Source organism: Trypanosoma grayi (genome assembly GCF_000691245.1).
Source record: "Trypanosoma grayi strain ANR4 Tgr_1054_V1, whole genome shotgun sequence".
Classification (NCBI taxonomy): domain Eukaryota; phylum Euglenozoa; class Kinetoplastea; order Trypanosomatida; family Trypanosomatidae; genus Trypanosoma; species Trypanosoma grayi.
In genome coordinates this window covers 4,079-5,672 of record NW_008826673.1, presented here as the reverse complement: position 1 = coordinate 5,672, position 1,594 = coordinate 4,079, and the positions used below count along the sequence as shown (strand labels likewise).

The 1,594-nt window shown below is 53.7% G+C and overlaps 3 protein-coding genes across 3 annotated transcripts; 1 reads left to right on the top strand and 2 right to left on the bottom strand.

The window, feature by feature from the left end:
- On the top strand, positions 1-318 carry DQ04_10541040 (hypothetical protein; the record flags this gene model as incomplete). Its single annotated transcript, XM_009316280.1, has 1 exon — positions 1-318. A coding segment is annotated over one exon (318 nt), but the record flags the coding sequence as incomplete, so codon positions are not given.
- Positions 319-613: 295 nt separating this feature from the next.
- On the bottom strand, positions 614-1,183 carry DQ04_10541030 (putative UDP-Gal or UDP-GlcNAc-dependent glycosyltransferase; the record flags this gene model as incomplete). Its single annotated transcript, XM_009316279.1, has 1 exon — positions 614-1,183. The coding sequence occupies one exon, from the start codon at positions 1,181-1,183 to the stop codon at positions 614-616; it is 570 nt and encodes a 189-aa protein (XP_009314554.1).
- A 97-nt stretch (positions 1,184-1,280) lies between these two features.
- Positions 1,281-1,580, bottom strand: DQ04_10541020 (putative UDP-Gal or UDP-GlcNAc-dependent glycosyltransferase; the record flags this gene model as incomplete). Its single annotated transcript, XM_009316278.1, has 1 exon — positions 1,281-1,580. The coding sequence occupies one exon, from the start codon at positions 1,578-1,580 to the stop codon at positions 1,281-1,283; it is 300 nt and encodes a 99-aa protein (XP_009314553.1).
- Between the last annotated feature and the right edge of the window lie 14 nt (positions 1,581-1,594).

Sequence of the window (1,594 nt, the reverse complement as noted above, 5' to 3'; positions counted from 1 at the left end):
AGCACAATGAGGAAGTCACGCTTCTTCCACGTGCGTACAACACTGCGTGGGACGTACTGCAGGGACTCACTGTCAAACGCGGCGTGTGCGCTGCGAGGATTCGTCGAAGTGCCTTTAGCCGGTGCGCTGTGTGGAGGATCATTGGAGAGAATTAAATTTCTGACCTCCGAATATTGGAAACCATATACGGCAATCAGAGGAAAAACGCAACAGACACAAATAAAAGTTGTGTGCCTTAGGCGATGTGCCATGACTGGTGGGCGCTCCTTTAGGGAGAAGACGCTGATAAGAAAAGAAGATGCACAACACTGCAGGTAGTGGGGGCATGACGAAGCGTGGCAACCGCAACAGGAGGGTGTCACGCCGAGCCAACATTGACCACAGCCATGATGTGGCTAGGAATGAAGATCGATGACGGTAAGGCAGAGTGTGGAATGATTGACAATTTCACTGGCGCATAAGCCATCTGCAGAGACAACCTAACGGCAAAAGAAAATGATTGGTACGTCGTAAACAAGAAGAACATGTGGTTCTTATCGAAGACGAGCAAGAGTCTACCGTCCTGAAGAAAATTAAACTACGAAACAAAACAGGGTGTACTCATGGTACGTTCTTAACAAAAGAATTTAATAAGCCCAGGATAGCGCCACTTCCACAACACTGTACTCTGCAAGGTGTCATCGCCGAATAAATCCATTAGCGTCCCATAACTATATTCCGGTGGAAAGTGAAGTGCAACCGACGTAAATTTAGCTCGTAGCTTCCCTGCTCGGTCTCGCCCAATGTGAAAACGAATCCAGCAGTCCGCCACAATCACTAAAGCTGGGTATCGCACCTCCAGCCGTAGTATCTGCCCCACCATCACATCCTCATGTTGCATGTTGAAGTAGAGAAACGCCGCTTCATTCCTTTTGGTATACGGCACATGCACCAGCCGTCGCACAGGCTTAAACGACACAAGCTGCTGCACCACATCCCTCGCAAGAGTGTAGCACATCCCGGAGAAGTAATGAAACTTGTGAGTAACATTCCCCTTTTGTGCAGTTGCACCAACTGGCAATCCCCAATACACCCCGCGGCGAGGCAGTGAGCGCAGGTCAGCGAGGTACTGCGGCACGCGCAGGAACGTGTCGTCGTCACCCTTCGCGAAGTATGTCGCAGTAGGGAACAGCCGCAGCGCCATGTCGAACCACAGGAACACCTTGCGGCTCAGCCCGATCTCAGCCTCACTCCCCCAGCCGAGGCCACCACCAACCGTCTTGTTGGTCGATGGGCGCCCCTCATTCATCGGCAGCGCAATCACATCGTGCCACTGCTCCGCCTCCGCCTCCAGCCCTGCGGAGTACGTGAAGTTGTGCGACNCGCAGCGCCATGTCGAACCACAGGAACACCTTGCGGCTCAGCCCGATCTCAGCCTCATTGCCCCACTTGAGGTCACCAATCGTCTTGTTGGTCGATGGGCGCCCCTCATTCATCGGCAGCGCAATCACATCGTGCCACTCCGCCGCCTCCTGCTGCAGCGTCGCGGAGTACGTGAAGTTGTGCGACGGGTGCCGCCCAAACACGTACAGCACCAGCATCGCACCGGTGAAGT